At 45.3% G+C, this 14334-nt stretch overlaps 1 protein-coding gene across 10 annotated transcripts in view; it reads left to right on the top strand.

Moving 5' to 3' along the window:
- The first annotated feature begins 864 nt into the window (after positions 1-864).
- The window catches only part of pikfyve (phosphoinositide kinase, FYVE finger containing), an 81592-nt gene continuing 68122 nt past the window's right edge, over positions 865-14334 (top strand). For 3 of the 10 annotated variants that reach the window (XM_036138788.1, XM_036138787.1, XM_036138785.1), the window contains exons 1-4: positions 865-1090; positions 2715-2914; positions 13236-13403; positions 14228-14320. In XM_036138788.1, coding sequence (XP_035994681.1) covers positions 2731-2914; positions 13236-13403; positions 14228-14320 — 445 coding nt within the window. In that variant the 5' untranslated portion in view covers positions 865-1090; positions 2715-2730. Of the gene's footprint in view, positions 1091-1664; positions 2074-2714; positions 2915-3781; positions 3825-13235; positions 13404-14227; positions 14321-14334 lie in introns of those variants that run through there. The other 7 variants (XM_036138794.1, XM_036138793.1, XM_036138792.1 and 4 more) reach the window with 4 other exon arrangements.

Here is a 14334-nt window from a genome sequence, read left to right as displayed (position 1 = left end):
GTACTAAATTGGCCAAAATTGTATCACCGACCAAACCTCTTTTCTATATAGTCCTTATTAAATGAGGCAAAGGCTATTATATTTTAGATTTGAACTTATTTATTTTAAGAGTACCATTCACAACATCAAAATCTGTTATTCGAACTTCAGCACCAGCAAGTATTTGGTTATATCTGTTTTCTTAATCAACGCTGGAGATAGGCACCAGCCACCCCCACGACCTCATAAAGGTTTAAGCGGGGGTCAGAAAATGGATGGATGGATGGTTTTCTTAATCTGCGATGGACTGGGAATCTGTCCAGGATCCACCGCAGCAGCCCTAATGATCCCACTATAGGGATAGGCGTGCGTGTATGATAATTAATGGATGAATAAATGTGTTCTAAATGTAATGTACATTTGTCTCTAAAATATTACTTTTATTTATGTTTTATGATATTTGTTTTTTATAGGGTGTAAGGATAGATAAATACTTCTCCATAATGATTCATTTTTGTTGCTTATCATAGATTGTTTGTTACTAATGTAATTTTAACATCCGAAAATAAGATTTAATAAAGATTTTAAAATAAAAAAGGACATATCACATGACAGACATACCACGTGACAGCACGTCTTTTTTTTGTTTTGGTTTTTTTTTTAGCCATTTCTTTACAGTTTAATTTGTATTTTTTTAGTTAAAAGTGTTCTTGGGCGTTTTGAAAGCTGTTGTCAAATAAATTGCTTTATTATTATTATAATTATTATAACACGGCTGGTACAGGAAATAGTGTCACTAGCGCCCCCTTCATTTCCGGAGTGCAATAGTCCCATTTCCATATAAGGTATGAGACTGACACTGGTCCGTCCCCGCCCCGTTCCGCAGGCTGCAGAGGGAACACACAGGAAAAGGGTCAATCAGTGTCTCTGAATGCAGCTAAGGCTGCCTGTTCTCACGCTATGAACTGAGGGAGCCGGACGGGGTTTGATTGGTCGGGGCTGGGCTCGCTCTTCCATGGGAGTCGGCTTCTTCCAGATGTTTGTCAACTGCGGCTTCTTCGTGAACCGGGTCCCCCTGCTATCGGCGATGTCCGCTTCGTAGAGTTAATCGGTAACTTGCCTGTTTCCCATTCCGTGCTCTTCAGTCCCGTGTGCTGCCTTCTGTCGGTTAGCACTCGAAGCTAACCCTAGTTAGCCCAGCAGCTGCTGTAAAGATGGCTAACGTTAGCTAACCATTAGCTTTGATTGAACATTCAGCTTTTATGTTTTTGTTTGTTTTTTGCTTCTCCAACCATTAATGAGTCTTAAAGCAACTGTATTAACTTCAACGTGTTAAGAAATGCAGCTCAACATGTAACACATGCACTGACACCTTCGTTTTTGGCTGAAAATGGAGCTGAATGGAGGAAAGTGTCGCTGGGATTAAAAACAAAGGCTGTAAAAACTGTCTTTCCGTCAGCTGCCCTGGTGACACTGGCAGTGACTGCGGGAGTTCTGGCTCTGTGACAGGGGGCGGTGGTTTCCCTTTTCCGGTCTGGCACTTTGTTCTAAAACTTCGGTCTGTCTTTTTGATCACATGATGGGGTGAGCGGAATGTGATGCCAGTTGCTTCTACTTCCTGTTCACTTTATCCAAGATGGCATGCGTTTCCAACTCAAGCTCTTTTGCTTTTTTTTATGAGGTAGGACCCGCAGATTAGTCTGTGGAGGTTAACTATGTCAGATGACCGCTAATGAGGCGGACACCGGTTGGGATCACGGGTTCGGTGCAGGTTTAATCCCTGTGACTCGTTCAGACGGCAGCACGGCTGGCAGCGGCAGCGGAAGGAGGACTAGAAGGCCGGTCGATTTTACTGCTTCTTTTCTCGAAAACTAAATTAAGGAAGTGAACGACACGCTGCGATTTTTGTATGCAAGCAGGGCTCACAGGATATCAGTCACATAAAGCCATTTCCTGCTCAGTTGGAACTTCTATTTTTTTTCCTAGTTTAAGTGCAGATAGAGACGCCGGTCTCTTACTGAGATCATGAGAGTTTTCTGTGATCTGGAAACGTAACTCCGACCAGCCCTGAAGTCTTGGATGTCCTCACAGCAGGTGTGCCATGTAGAGGCTGGACTTTGCCAATGAGTCTTGCAAAAGCTGAACTGAGAACTCAGAAAGAGTGGGGGGGGGGAACCAAACATATGATTTGTGTTCTTGTGCTTTAACCAGATGCTCTTGGGCCAAACAGGCCTTCGTCCAAAGTTATAGGGTACCTGCTACTGGGGGATATTTAGCAGTCTACCATCTATTTGAATCCGGATCTCTTCTTTTGGCTTCCTTCAGGCGTCGCTACAGTGGATTGTCTGCATATTTGTATCTCTTGCTGCCATTCAAATCCAAAAAGTAACAAGATAAAAAGCAACAACTGAAGCTCGGCTCATATGGATCATGTAAGGGGTCAATGAGTTGTAAGGATTGTTAAGCTTTTAAAGTTTGGCTAGTGATATACGCATCAGAGACTGACTAACATATCTATATAGACATCCAGAAATGCATCAGTACCTGAGGTTCCTATGCTTTCTGGGAAAAGAGGGAATCTGTAGAAAAGCAAAATGGACTGTTCAGAATACTTAGACATCTTTGCTAACAGTAGCCTGCAGACGGTTGAAACTATTCACATTTCATCTTGTTACAAACACTTTGCAGTTACAACTGTATTCTTGTATTTCCCCCCCCCCCCCCCCCCCCCCTAGCCGGAGTAGCAGCGACATGGCTGCTGATGACAAGTCCTCGTCATCTTCCTCAACCGAGTGGAACATCGAGCCGCCTGTCTCATCTCCCACCAGCCCCTCCCACCTGACCCACTTCAAACCGCTGACCCCAGAGCAGGATGAGCCTCCACTCCGCTCTGCTTACAGCTCGTTCGTCAACCTGTTTCGTTTCAGCAGCAAAGGTAAGGTTTAGTCCAGAAGGGTTTTTGGACTTTCTTTGGATACAGCTATGGGTCCTTGCACACTTATGACAGTAATGCCAGAAAATGCATGCAGTAGTTTTGATGAAGCTCCTGTCTGTCACGGGGAAGAAAGAGCTGAGCTGAAATAACTGTAGAGACATGCGTACAGCAGTGAGGGAGCTGCAGTGGGGATGCGCAAACATCCACAGTCCGTTTTAGTTAGTGTTGCGCCGATGCCATTTTTTGCCCCCGATACCTGGCTGTGCAGTATTGGCCAATACTGATACCATCTGTTTGAAATTGATGTGTGTGTATATGAAGAACTGCATACTACTTAGGGTAGTAGAACTTTTTATTGCCTACCTGGATGGGTGACAATAGTTGAATAAACCTGTGGCTCTCAAAGGCCAAAATAGTACAACATTTGTGAAATTATAACATGTATAATAGTAGGGCAACAGTAAGACAGTAAAATGACATTAATAATTGAATAATCTCTTTTAAACCCTGGGTTTTGGCTCTCAAATGCCAAAATAGTGCAACTTTCATGAACTTGTATAACATGTATAATACTAGTCGGGAGAGAGAAGGCTGCGTTCAAGTGACATACAAACATCAAAATGGTATCGGTGACCTATTTGTTGGTACTCACCAATACCCATACAGCCATTTTAGTGCTTGATCGGGGTCCCATCCCATACTGGTATCGGTGCAACACTAGTTTTAGTTTGATGCAACTGAACTTTAGGATGGAAAAAAAGAGTAGAAATGGCCTTCATCAGAAAACATCCTGTAGTTAGTTAAAAGGGCCAACGGTGCCTTCATTCCATTTGTAAATGAGGCCCCTGGAATGTCTTTGTGCTACAGAATCATCTTCCTGCCCGTACAGCCTGCTCAACATCAGCAGCAGGTGAGCGTGAAGGGATGTGAGGTGACGACTCATAGATCATCCTCGTGACTAGGCTTAGGTTAATATGGGAAAATACTATATTGTTATATTTTGTGTAAATTTAAAATACTTTCATATACACAAAAATGTATAACATGTAAATTAGGGCTGCAAGAAGTTAAAAAAATGACATTGGGGTATTGTTATAGAAAGGCATGTTTCTTACATTTCACTCTCAGTATGCTTCAGCCAGCTTTTGTCATTCAATACTGCTGAGCTTTACACCTCATGTTGTGCTATATATGTGGAACTTGATAACATAAACCTCTGTTAAATCTTTATCATGTTTCCTTGATCTACGCCGGATGTCATAATGGACTCACTCGCTGTCATGTGTTAGATGTGTTTTTGCATCTGAGGCAGGTGATGTGAGCAACACATGACTGTTTGTATAGACCTGTTGGTCTGAGCAATACTCAGCATAAAAGCCTGAGTGACTTCCTAAAACATATCTGAACATGTGGAAAGATGAGATTATGCATACACTGTTGTAGTGAAAATCACTATCAGGTTTATTAACTATAACAGAGTAAGTGCATGTCTCATACCCAAGGACAGTAGAAGTCCAGAAATATCCACGAGATGCACTGAGAAGCAGCTTCTTGGCAAGTTACTGTGAGATCCCTTTATCGGTATCATGAAGCCGGTGACAGCAGCTCTGGCACAGCAACAACAATTCTGATTACAAAGGCTTGAATGGCATGAGTCACTGAGTGGGAGAAATGAGTTAGGAGTCTCAAAAAAAGAACAACCTGTTCTTACCACACAATTTATTTGCTTCATCCCTTTATCTGTTTGTCCCTTCGTCCTTTGGTCCATTCTTCCCTTTATCCGTAGGTTCCTCCATCCGTTCGTCCCTTTATCCGTTCGTTCCATCATCCATTCATCCCTTTATCCATTCCGTCTTTCATCTGTTCGTTCTTTCATCCATTTGTGTGTCCATGCATTGATTGGTTTTGTGAATGACTGGAAACTCTGGGAATTGGCGTCTAGAAAAGTTGAGATTATGTGTAAGGAAAAGCGTAGTAACCCTACAGTGAGCAAACGAACTCAAAGTGTTGGCCTGAATCTCTCCCCTGGTCCAGAAATTTCTGAGGATGTCAGAACAAAATCCCATGTTTGTTTTTAGCTCGTCAAGTTCTTGGTTTTCTGTGTGAAGTCTTAAAATGTACCTTGATATACGGTATGATGGTGATTGTCAGTTAATGGTTAGTTACATTAAACTTTGCTGAGGTGAATAAGTGGATAAAACGCTGAACTTCTCAGTCTGTTTTTCCCCTGCCTGTCTGCTTGTTTTCATGTGCAGATGTTTTGTGTGTTTTCTATTGTTGTAAAAATTATCGATATTCAAATGCTTTATGTGGATACAATACTAATTTGGCATGGTATCGATACTAAATATTTTAGCATATGAGGCAGATAAAGAAGGGAAACTCATAGATCTTGACAAGCCTGTGTGCACACTTGTGCAGATTCTGAGGCAGCTGATTTGCATGATATGATGTTCCATTGCACACTGAACGTTTTCTGCAGGACCCAAACATCCAAAAATACAGTGGGAAATCTTGGGTGTTATCTGATGTATGTTAGGCCTTGGTTTTGGAAAAAAAGTTATTCATAGTCAGTCAGGGGATTTATAACTTAATTTTAACATCACTCTGTCACATTTGCCATGATTTCACAGGTGCTTGCACAATGTACTTGTAATAAAACACATTTAATAAATCAAGCATCGACTAACACACTGGCCTTTATGATGAATTCCAACAGGTTAAGAAATTAAAGTTCCCCATTTATAATTCAATACATTAAATGTATTGCTCATGTTAGTGTGACCGGTGTTCCGCTTTAAAGGTGTTTTATAGCATGGAAAAACTAATCCATGTGTTTATCTTTAGTAGAATTGATTACTGCAATGGTGTTTTCACAGATCTGCAAAAAAGCCTGAGTTCTTTTAAATCAAGAATAAAAACATTTTTGTTTAGGATTACCTTTGACTGCTCTAGTTAAACTGTTAAGTGAAACATCATTAGTTTTGAATTTGTTCAACTTTTAAAAAAAAAATCTATTTTGTTTTAGTTTTCATTTTCCCATGTTTTATTTTAAGTTTTTCTACATTTTATTCCAGCTTGCCTTTTATTCTGTTTTTATTTTCCTATATTTTAATCATGTAAAGCACTTTGCGTTGTCCTTGAACTGAACTTTGCGTTTATCTCCTTTCAAACCTAGATGTATGGTCCGGAGCTACTTCGTGCAGTGTGTAGCCTGTGTTTACTTCCTGGTTCCTGAGCCAATCATATGAGAGTTCCCAGGGTTCCCAAAACAGAGTGCAGCATTTGGTATTTTATCTTGGCAAAAGAGCAGCAGCCAGCAAACATGGAAGCCAGTAAGAAAAGCAGACCACAAATGGAACAGAATACAACATCATAGACCTATCCTGTGAAAGTAAACATTCAGAAGAGTTTTACACCATTTAAAAACGGTATAGTAGATTGTGATTAGCAAGCTGTTGTACTGATTTCAGCGACAAGGTGTCAGTATTACAGCAGCTAGGATTCACTGCTGAACCCTCTGGAGGTGTCGTGGGCCTATCAGTGAAACACCCAAGAAGGAGGGCGTCCACTTGAGAACCCAAGGGATGCCTAAGGTATCTATTGCGATAACAACATCTTGTCCTACTCAACAGATCTGATCATCTGGTTAACCAGTGACTGCTGTGAAAGTGCAGCTGGCAACAAGGGGAAGACCTTGTGACAGCATAGAAAGACAGCTGACAGGAGGGAATAGACCCCACCTGTCAGCAAACTTCAGAACTGTGTATGTGGCTGGACAAAGGTTACTACCACATGTGGCCTGCAAATGCATCAGGGCAAGAGGAAGTGCCTAACTAAGGGTCAACATCGATCACTACTTCTTGAGAAGCAGACCGAGTCAGTCGACATAAGTTCTACAGCAGGGCACCTGTGGGTTTGATTTGACAAAAGCCCTAACTGGGCTTTTGTCGAATCGGCAAGAAAATCCAAAAGACCCGCTGCAGAACATAATGGTGAGAAGAATAAACGCAAAAACATCGTCATCCCATATGTTGCTGGAGTCTCTGAAAAACTCAAGAGGATTTTCTCTTGAACAGCAGGGGGCTCAGGACACAACCCTGAGGGGAGCCCGAGCTGAGGGTGATGACATCAGAGGAGTTCTGTCCGACCTGGACCGACTGAGGCCTGTTGGTGAGAAAGTCTAGCAGCCAGTTTCGAAGAGGTGTGCTGAAGCCCAGATGTTCCAGTTTTTCCACCAGATGCTGTGGGATGATGGTGTTAAACGCTGAACTGAAGTCCAGGAACAGCATCCGCACGTGCGTGTTCTTCTCCTCTAGGTGGGTCAGGCTCAGGTGAAGAGCGGAGGAGATGGCGTCCTCATTGGAGCGGTTCCGCCGGTAGGCAAACTGGAACGGGTCGAGTTTTGGGAGAAGACTGGAGACGATGTCTTTCACCAGCCTTTCAAAGCACTTCATCATGATGGGAGTCAGTGCAACAGGTCGGTAGTCGTTGAAACGGCTGACTTGAGGTTTCTTCGGCACCGGAATGATGGAGGCAGACTTAAAGCATGCAGGCACTGTGGCTTGGTCCAGCGAGGTGTTGAAAATGTCTGTGAGGACACCAGCCAGCTGACCTGCACACTCCTTGAGCACCTGCTCAGGTATGTTGTTGGGACCTGGTGCCTTCCGCGAGTTGACTCTCCTCAACATCTTCCACATGTCAACGGTGTCAAGGCAGAGGACCTCCTCTTCCTGATGGGGGACAGCTTTCACTGCTGGAGTGCTGTTTAGAGCCTCAAACCTCCCAAAGAAGTTATTTAGTCCATTTAGGAAGTCAGCATCAACTTCACCCACCGGAGGGAGGGGGTGTTGTATTCTGTTATTGCCCATATGCCTTTCCACATGCTCCTGGTGTTACTGGCGTCATGTACAAGCTCCTGGATTTTCTGACTGTGGTTCCGCTTCGCTAACCTGATGGCACGGTTCAGGTTGGCTCTCGCTGTCTTCAGTGCCTCCTTGTCACCAGACTTGAAGGCTAAGTTCTGTGCATTTAGCGCTTGATGGACCTCCATAGTAATCCATGGTTGTTGTTTTGCTCGGGTGATGATGGTCTTGGTGGTGCTGACGTCCTCAATGCATTTGTTGATGTAGGCTGACACAGTCATGGCGTACTCATCAATGTCAATCTTGTCCTCATAAGTTGCTGCAGCTTTGAACATGTCCCAGTCAGAGCACTCAAAACAGTCCTGGAGCGCCTCCATGGCTCCCTCAGTCCACACCCTCACCTGCCTCACTTTAGGTTTAGCGCTGATCAGCAGGAGCTTGTATGCAGGAATTAGCATAACAGAAAGATGATCTGAAGAGCCGAGGTGGGGGCTGACTTGAATGCGCCTTTAATATTTTTATAAACCAGGTCTAGAGTGTTCTCTCCCCGAGTTGCAAAATCCACGTGTTGGTAGAAATGAGGGAGAACAGTTTTCATATTTGCCTGGTTAAAATCCCCAGCGATGATGAAAACGCCCTCCGTGTGTGCAGATTGCAGCTCAGAGATAGTCCGATATAGAACACTCATGGCCTCTTTTGTATAAGCGCTCCAAGGAACATAGACCGCTGTGATGATAACAACAGTGAACTCTCTAGGCAGATAAAAAGGTCTGCAGCTAATAATCAGGGTCTCGATGTCCGGAGAGCAAAAAACTTTTGACTATTCTAGCATTTTTACACCAGGTGTTATTGATGTAAACGCAGAGTCCACCTCCTCGGGTCTTACCGCTGAGTTCTTTGTTTCTGTCAGCTAGCCCCTCCAGGCTAACGGTGTGGTCCGGGATTGATGAGTTAAGCCATGTCTTGGTCTGGATGAGAGCGCAGTAGTCCCTGAACTCCCTCTTTGCAGAGAGCTCGAGTTGTAAATGGTCTATTTTTTTGTCCAGTGAGCGGACGTTGTAGAGCAGGATGGATGGTAGCGGTGATCTATGGGGGTTAGCTTTTAGCTTCGATGCTAAGCTTTCACGGCAGCCCTGTTTCTTCGGCCGGCTACAACGCTTTCGCTTTGCTCTCCACCGGCGTGAGCTGCTCGTCGAGTACGCCGCCTCACAGGCCTCCGGGACTGGTACCCATAGTACGCCGAAGCCACGTAAACAGTCGAGCGTAGTAGTAGTAGTTAAACGTCCAAAAACACAACATGACCATAACTTCAAAAGGCGCTGGCGATCAAGTACTGATCGGCTGGGTAGATGAAAGATTTCTAGCGAGTTTGGCGGCATTTATTATGAAAAATGTCGAGAGTTGGTCGGAGTTGTACGCGTAGTCGCTGCCTGGAGGCGCCGCCGGAAAATTCTTCTCTGCATTTAACCCATCCCCATTGGGGTGCAGTGGGCTGCCACTGTAGGGCACCCGGGGAGCAGTTGGGGGTCTTGCTCAGGGACCCAGAGTGCAGGCAGTTGGGATCGAACCAGGTACTTGCGTCCTCAGCGCAAGCTCGCGGCTCTAACCAATAGGCCACCACTCCCCCTGCTGCCTTTGCCTGCTACAGAGCAGGCAAAGGCAGCACTCCGACACCGGGACATCGTGGGACATGTTCAGGAGTGGTCTTGGCCTTGGCACTAGCAGACCAACTTGGAGCAAGGCCAATCCAGCTCAGAAGCGCAAGCTGGTGGTCCAAGAGGTACGGCGGGAAGAGGAAGCAGCAAGGCGCACACAAGCCGTGGCGCCTTGCGAAGCAAGGGCAGTGGACGGCATGGGAAGGAGTTGAGAAAAGAAAGCTCTCCTGCAAACCTAACCCAATGGTATGGCGACGACCCCACATGCTCCTTGTGCCAAGCCCAGCAACACTAAAGCACATCTTAGTGGGATGCAAGACCAGGCTTACCCAAGGTCACTACACCTGACGACACAACCAGGTGCTCATGCAGCAGTGCTGGAATGCCAGCGGATGAGTGCAAATGCGCTCCCCCCGCCTCCATCCCACCGGCAGCCAACACTTTTTGTTCGAGAGGGTCAAGCCAGCTTCACCGTCAACAGTAGGGCTGACACTGGACAGCTGGGCAGAGCACAGGACTGGAAAATGCTGGCAGACCTGGACAAAAAGCTGTGCTTTCCACCGGAAATTGCATCCACCAACGTAGAGGAAGCCTTTGAGCGGAAGAAGCTGAGATACACCAATCTTGCAGCTGAAGCCCAACAGCAAGGATGGAACGTGAAGGTACGCCCGGTGGAAGTAGGCTGCAGGGGATTTATAGCCAGCTCAACATCTAGGTTACTCAGGGTGATGGGGGTGCGAGGTAAGACGAGCCAGTGGCTGTGGACCAAGAGGAAGGACCTGGCCTGGGGCTCAAGTGTGTGATGGTTGTTGGGAGTGAACCTGGGACGCTGGGATACACTGCTGAACCCTCTGGAGGTGTCTTGGGCCTATCAGCGAAACACCCAAGAAGAAGGGTGTCCACTTGAGAACCCAAGGGATGCCATCGCCCACTTGATGGCCACAGTGTCTCGTTGGTGCCTTAGGTATCTATTGGGATAACATCTTGTCCTACTCAACAGATCTTATTGCTCCTTTAATTAATAAATCACATGTAAATAATGCCGGACTGAGCCTGGCCCTCTGCAATGCCTCGCAGTAAAGCGGCAGCTCTGCCTGATTGAAGACCAAACGTTAATTAAATAAACCGATCAACAGCAAGTTTGAGAGCCTGATATCAGAATATTTACTCACGTCAGTCAACTCTGCGGTCACATCTGAGCCTTAGCAGGTTTAGTGTCCGCTTCAGTGAACACCAATGTTCATACTATATTCCCAACGACATTCCAGTCTTTTCCCTCTGGAATTTTCTTTTTGCGTTTTTTGTTTTCTCCCTCACACTGGATCTCAGACCATTCTGCATTTTTTTTTTTTCGCTGGGAGATGTTAATAGCCATTGTCCATGTCCTTGCTTTATCTACTGCTGTGCATGCGCAGTGACATACTTCCATTATTTAAAGTAAACACAAAAGGCTTTATGTACAAATTGAGCAAATACAAAGCATAAAACACCAAAATAACAACTATACACCTGCAGAACATGATCTTTCATAGAAATTTTGAATGCAACCAGAGTGAGCTACTGACATGTAAATTAAAAAAAAGGTCAAATAATGGGGCTATGCACCTTTTTAATGTTGTGATTAGCTCTGGCTAGCATGCTAATAGGCATGTGTTATATTTGGATTATTTATTTAGCATTTATTTGCACAACTATTTAACAAGCATTTGTGAGGGCACCGAAGTGCTTGTACTTCCTGCCGAGGATGGGAAGAGCCCACCTGCCCCCGCCCATTCTCACGACCTTCTACAGAATCACCATAGAGAGCATTCTGACCAGCTATCTCTCTGTGTGGTGTGGTGTGGAGGCTGCAGCCTCCGACTGGAAGAATGTGAGGACAGGATCATCAGGGCTCCTCTTCCCTCCATCAAGGACATTTCATCCCAGCGCTGCGTGTCCTGAGCCCCTAACATCATGAGTGACCCCTCACACCCCCACCATGGACTGTTCTCCCTACTGCCCTCTGAGAAGAGGCTTTACAGCATCTGCTGCAGGTCCACCAGGTTGTGCAACAGCTTTTTTCCCTGCTGCCATGAGACTGTAATAACTCTAAACTGGACTCAGCATCACACGTGCACAGAACTGAACTTTATGGCCATTTATTTTGCACTGCCAACGTTGCTGAACCTTTATAATCGATTTCAATTTAAAAATACACAACTCAACATGGAACACTGGACCAGCTCTATACCCTCAGCAGGATTCTGGAGGGGGCATGGGAGTTTGCCCAACCAGTCTACATGTGCTTTGTGGATCTGGAGAAGGCATTCGACCGTGTCCCCCGAGGGATCCTGTGGGGGGTACTCCGGGGGTATGGAGTACCGGGCCCTTTAATAAGGGCTGTCAGGTCTCTGTACGACCGGTGTCAGAGTCTGGTCCGCATTGCCGGCAGTAAGTCGGACTTGTTTCCGGTGAGAGTTGGACTCCGCCAAGGTTTCCCTTTGTCACCGATTCTGTTCATAACTTTTATGGACAGAATTTCTAGGCGCAGCCAAGGTGTTGAGGGGATCCGTTTTGGTGGCCTTAGGATTGCGTCTCTGCTATTCGTGGATGACGTGGTTCTATTGGCTTCATCAGGGCATGATCTACAGCTCTCACTGGAGCGGTTCGCAGCAGAGTGCGAAGCGGCCGGGATGAAAATCAGTGCCTCCAAATCCGAGACCATGGTCTTGAACCGGAAAAGGGTAGAGTGCCTTCTCCGGGTTGGGGAGGATGTGCTGCCCCTAGTGGAGGAGTTCAAGTATCTTGGGGTCTTGTTCACGATTGAGGGGAAGATGGAGCGGGAGATCGACAGGCGGATTGGTGCAGCGTCTGCTGTGAAGCGGGCGCTGTACCGATCCGTTGTGAAGAGAGAGCTGAGCCAAAAGGCGAAGCTCTTGATTTACCGGTCGATCTACGTTCCTACCCTCATCTATGGTCACAAGCTTTGGGTCGAGACCGAAAGAACGAGATCCCGGATACAAGCGGCCGAAATGAGTTTTCTCCGTAGTGTGTCTGGGCTCTCCCTTAGAGATAGGGTGAGGAGCTCAGTCATCCGGGGAGGACTCAGAGTAGAGCCGCTGCTCCTCCACGTCGAGAGGAGCCAGTTGAGGTGGCTCGGGCATCTGGTCAGGATTCCCCCTGGACGCCTCCCTGGTGAGGTGTTCCGGGCACGTCCTACCGGGAGGAGGCCCAGGGGAAGACCCAGGACGCGCTGGAGGGACTATGTCTCCCGGCTGGCCTGGGAACGCCTTGGGATTCCTCCCGTCTGGGCCTCCCTACTGAAGCTGCTACCCCCGCGACCCGACCCCGGATAAGCGGAAGAAGACGGACAGACGGACGGACAACTCAACATTGACTGCCTTTTTGCGGTATTATCTTTGCACTATAAACATTCTTCTTCACACTTTAAAAAAAAAAAAAAAGCTTTTCTCCTGCACTGTTCGTTGCTTTGTCCCTTTGTCATTATCACTGCTGCACTTTATATTTTATTTCAATTGCAATCACAGTACATTGTCGTAAGCTGTATGCTATGGAATTTCAAATTTAGTCTAAGTCTAAGATAATGTTGAGAAAGCATGTTCCACGTTGGCATTGCAGAAAGTGTTTTTTCATGTTAATAAAATAATTTTTATGCCTTCAATTATTTGTGTTTTTTTTTTTTTTTTTTTTTATCCCAGTGTTATCAAAAATGGTATAGAGTATCAAATATTTTCATGGGTATCGATATGGAGTTTGAAATTTTAGTATTGTGACAACCCTAGTGTTTTCTTCTGTGCACAGAAGAGGGCCGTCCTACAGTCACAGTGTCAGAGAAGTCAGATGTCCCAGCCCCTCGTCGGCAGTCAGAAAGACGGAGCTTGTCCTCCAGTCCTTCCCACTCTGTCCACAACTCCAGGACACATCGGAAGCAGCATCCTGACATCCTCAGACGCACATCTACTGTCTCTGGTAAAATGCATACGCTCACATCAGAGATTAGCCTAATGTTTTTGGTCTTTTTTGTTTTGTTTTGGTTTGCTAGTCAGAGTGAAACTTTCCTCCTGTAGCAGGGAAAAGGGGATTTTGTGAGTTAATTTTCTTAACCCCTCCAAAACGTTGGTTTCAGACCAATCTGAATCTGTGAAAGGCTGCCACATGTTATTTTTAATTTTTTTTACATTCTATATTTTTGAATATGCTAATTAGAAGAAAAAGAACTAATTTGATTTCATCTTTGTCACACATTTATTGATTGGGATACCTGTCTCTTTAAGGCTGTTAGTCTTTAAACCTTTGTCCTGGCATTGACTGACTAATCAGAAACCACTGATAACACTGTTCTGTATTCCACAAGGCCTTGAATAGATCTGCTTTACACGCTCATCCAATAATTATTTGCTAAGTGATCATATTGAAGCTTTCTTTTAGTTCAGTGGATACTCTCATATTCTGGAAAATAACTTTTGCAGTCTCATAACTGGGAAAAAAACAAATCCCATGTTTGTTTTTAGCTGTTCTTGGTTTTTGTGTGATGTCTTAAAATGTCCCTTGATTTGGAGTGGAGCAGTACAGCGGTTTGGATTAGGGATGCAAACAAATATTTGAGTCCGGTGTGGGATCATTTTCACACTTTCTAATGACAACAATGATGCAAAAGTGCTCTTTATGTGGTTCTGTTGTGAAATATAAACACTCAACAAGCTCCTTCAGTTGTCAGCTGAATAGCTCCATTCAGACAGGCTGACTGGTGGAGCAGCGTCAACTTCTCAACCAAAACTCACTGATGTGCTCAGGAGGCGAGGATGTGATGACAGAAAAGCGGAGTGCATTAAGCAAAACATTGGAACATGATAGAAGGAGACATGATGCCAAAAGCACAGTTGACGGTGAGGCCTTTCCG

The sequence above is a fragment of the Fundulus heteroclitus genome, chromosome 7 (genome assembly GCF_011125445.2).
Source record: "Fundulus heteroclitus isolate FHET01 chromosome 7, MU-UCD_Fhet_4.1, whole genome shotgun sequence".
Lineage (NCBI taxonomy): Eukaryota > Metazoa > Chordata > Actinopteri > Cyprinodontiformes > Fundulidae > Fundulus > Fundulus heteroclitus.
Note: the sequence above shows the minus strand (reverse complement) of the source record. Positions and strands in the feature narration are given on the sequence as shown.